The 3,225-nt window shown below is 48.2% G+C and overlaps 1 protein-coding gene across 1 annotated transcript; it reads right to left on the reverse strand.

Annotated features, from left to right (window-relative positions):
* Positions 1 to 414: 414 nt before the first annotated feature.
* On the reverse strand, positions 415 to 2,132 carry LOC132031670 (uncharacterized). The gene is made up of 4 exons (XM_059421617.1): positions 2,079 to 2,132; positions 1,107 to 1,829; positions 956 to 1,028; positions 415 to 854 (listed from the first exon to the last, which is right to left on the reverse strand). Exons 1-4 carry the CDS (start codon positions 2,130 to 2,132, stop codon positions 415 to 417), a joined length of 1,290 nt encoding a protein of 429 aa, XP_059277600.1.
* Positions 2,133 to 3,225: the final 1,093 nt, after the last annotated feature.

Genomic DNA, 3,225 nt, shown 5'->3' on the forward strand with positions numbered 1-3,225 from the left:
TCGTGGGCCGTTACCATTCGAATTTTATCCTGGCTGAAACAATACGACAAATTATAATGAAGGCATAAACTGAGCAAACACTGAAACATGGAGTACTTTGCAAATATCAAACATAAATTTTGATTCATTTATCTATAAAGTAGATTTACAAAGGCTCGGACAGTGGCCTCAAAACAAAGAAGCAAAAATAAAAGAAGGGGCACAAGGCCCCGAACCTAATCTTCATCCGACCCCTCGGCCTCTTCATCGGCTGACTCGAGATCGATATCCGAATCCTCGGGGTCGAACGCAGCCTTTGCTTCCGCTTCAAGCTCTTTTGCTTCCTCGATCAAATTTGATAAGTCCACACCAGTGGCTTGAACTTCTTCGAGGGTCTTCCTTCGGGACAAACACCGCTCGTACTCAGCTCTAAGATTACTTGCCTTTTCGGCAGTCCCCACATCGGCCTTGTCTTCGCTCTAACATGTCATCATAACTCGAGATCTGATCAAGAGCCTTTCCATGCTCAGCTTGCAGATCGGTGATGACCCGGCTCAATCGATCCCTTTCCACTTCGGCCGCAGCAAGTGATGCGCTAAGGCCGTTCATTTGTTCCTCCAACGTCTGAAGCTTCTCCCGGAGAACATCACGTTCGGTCACAGCACCGATGGTCATTTCGTAGAGGGCATCAAAATCAGGCCTGATCCCATCAAGCTCTGCCCGGAGTCGATCGATCTGGCTAACATAAGCCCGGGCCTGAGAAGCAAGGACGTTAGCATCAGCTATTAAAGATTTATTGTAAGTTTCGAAGGCCTTTACCTTCTCTGCCAACTGGCCACGTTCCCGTTTGGCTTCGGCAGCTTCGTTTCGAGCCGCTGCTAAATCCAATTTAAGGGTGGAAAGATCAGGGAGAGACGAGATATATTGCAACTTCTTTTCATAGAGTCGCGAGCTCGTCCACCTCCCCGACTCTTACTTTTGAGCTCCTCCTCCGAGTCGCCCACTTCATGCCTAAGCCGGTGGAAGCTTGCATGATGAAGCACGGAGGCCTATAAGGGAAAAAAACGGTTATTAAAATGAGGCATGAAATTAAAGGCGAGTAAAAAGAATATAAGGACGAGACTTACCCGATTCAATGCATACTGAGCCTCGTTGAAAAGGCACGATTCGTCGACTTCGGCCATTTTCTTACGGTCCTCTTGGGACACCAAAGGGTACAGATAGCTGGACACCCCAACAGGACCCGATAACATGTTCATATCGGCCGGCACCTTAAAAGTAATTAGCCTCTTCCGACTCGGGTCGACACTAGGGGCAGGAAACGATTTCTCCAACCTGGGACCAGAATTAACCCCGAAATGGTCAGCTACAGGGATGGGAAAATGCTTGAAACCCGACATACCCGGAGTGGGTATTTCATAACCCCCATGACCGGCCGCCCTTTGCTCGGTCACCTTGCCTTTGGCTTTTTCGTCATCGGTGGGAATATCCACCAATGGCGGCGGAGAATCCTGTATGCAAATTATCGTTTCAGATGAGGCCACAGCTTGTATCGGAAGGAAGGAGCCAATACCGTATAAAGGCAGGATAGTAGGTACCTTAGAGCCCGATACCGATGAAGTTCCCCTCGATCCAGCGGCTGCGGCTGGCAATTTTTCAGTACTTCGAGTAGAAGTGTGATCGGAGACCCAGACTTTCGATCCGACGATCCCTGCATCCGTCGACTTCGAGATATCACTCGACTCAGTGGGAATTCGACTTGAACTTTCCACCAACGGTGGAATAATTGCAACAGAACCAGTTAAATCATGCTCGAGGAGCTCGTCAATAAGACGATGCTCACCCAACACCTGATCATCGTCATCAGAATGGTCCAATAATTGACCAATGACCTCAGCATCCAAGGCACGGGTCGAGATATCTTCCGATGAGGTCTCTCAAGTGACGGCCCTCGATCTTTTCTTAGCCTGGGACGGAGCTCGAGATGATTCGGAGGATTTTCTTTTCCTCCTTGCAACTAGGTCTCCCTGATCGGGCTTCGCATTCGCTCATCACCGAGGTCTCGGCGCTTTCGGCCCCGACCGTGGCCTTTGACAAACCTGTGAAGCAAAGAGAAGAACAGTAACCTGTGAAGCAAAGAGAAGAACAGTCATTACCTAACTAACGTGGCGTACTGCACAGGGTAGAAAGGACGACGCTCTAAGGAGAAGACTTACCATGGGTCCCGGCCTCCCAACGGGACCGGGATAAATGCCTCCAGGTGCTTTCGGCATAAGTAAGTTGGAAACATATTTTTCCAATCCATTGGTCGAGGTTAGGAACCGTACCAAGGGTTCGGATAAGCGCTGTATACACATGACCAAATAAAAAGTTCAGTATCGATGCAGGGACGCAGCCGAATCGCATCGATGTAAAATTACTTACGTTTTGGGTTCCATTTCTCGGGAAACGGCAATTTGTCAGCAGGGATCAGATCCGCTGTCCTGATTCGGACAAACCTGCCCTGCCAGCCTCGGTCTCTATCTTCGTCCAAACCGGAGAAGGGCGCTTTTGCAGCTCGTTTTGAAAGTTTTATCATTTCCCCTCTGAAGACACAGGGGCTGTATAAGCGAAGTAGGTGTTGCACCGTGAACGGAATGTTCACGTTTGTAGCAAAATAACGGAGGAGCACAACGATCCTCCAAAATGACGGGTGAATTTGGCCGAGGGTGATCTCGCATCGCAGAAATCGGCCACCACGCAGTCGAGTGTGGTGAAGGTGAAAGGGTAGGTATAAACACTTAAGTACCCGTCCACGTGGGTCAATATGGCTTCATCTTGGTCCGGAGTAACGACCTCCTTACCTTTCCACCCACAATCTTCCTTGACTTGTTCGAGTTTATTCAGGGGTATCATGCATAGATAGGCTGATATTTCAACACCTCGATCCCCCTGTTGAGAAGGTTTCTCGACTTTGAAGTCCCGAATTATCGAACAGTCTTGAGGAACGAAGTCAGTTAGCAGTGGCTCTGGTTTAGGAGCCGAAGACGTCTCACCGGCCTTAGCCTTTGAAGATTTGCTCGTCATTTTGAAAGTATGAAGATAAGAAGGTCTAAAATGAAGGTTTGAAGATTGAAATGGAAATTAAAAAGAAGATATGAAGATGTGGAGGTTTGAAGGTTTGAAGATATAAAGATCCAAGTATTCAGAGCACACGAAGGTAAAAATTCCCTTTGGTAAAAGTCGGAAAGTGAAAAAAAAAGGGGA

Source organism: Lycium ferocissimum, chromosome 9 (genome assembly GCF_029784015.1).
Source record: "Lycium ferocissimum isolate CSIRO_LF1 chromosome 9, AGI_CSIRO_Lferr_CH_V1, whole genome shotgun sequence".
Taxonomy (NCBI): domain Eukaryota; kingdom Viridiplantae; phylum Streptophyta; class Magnoliopsida; order Solanales; family Solanaceae; genus Lycium; species Lycium ferocissimum.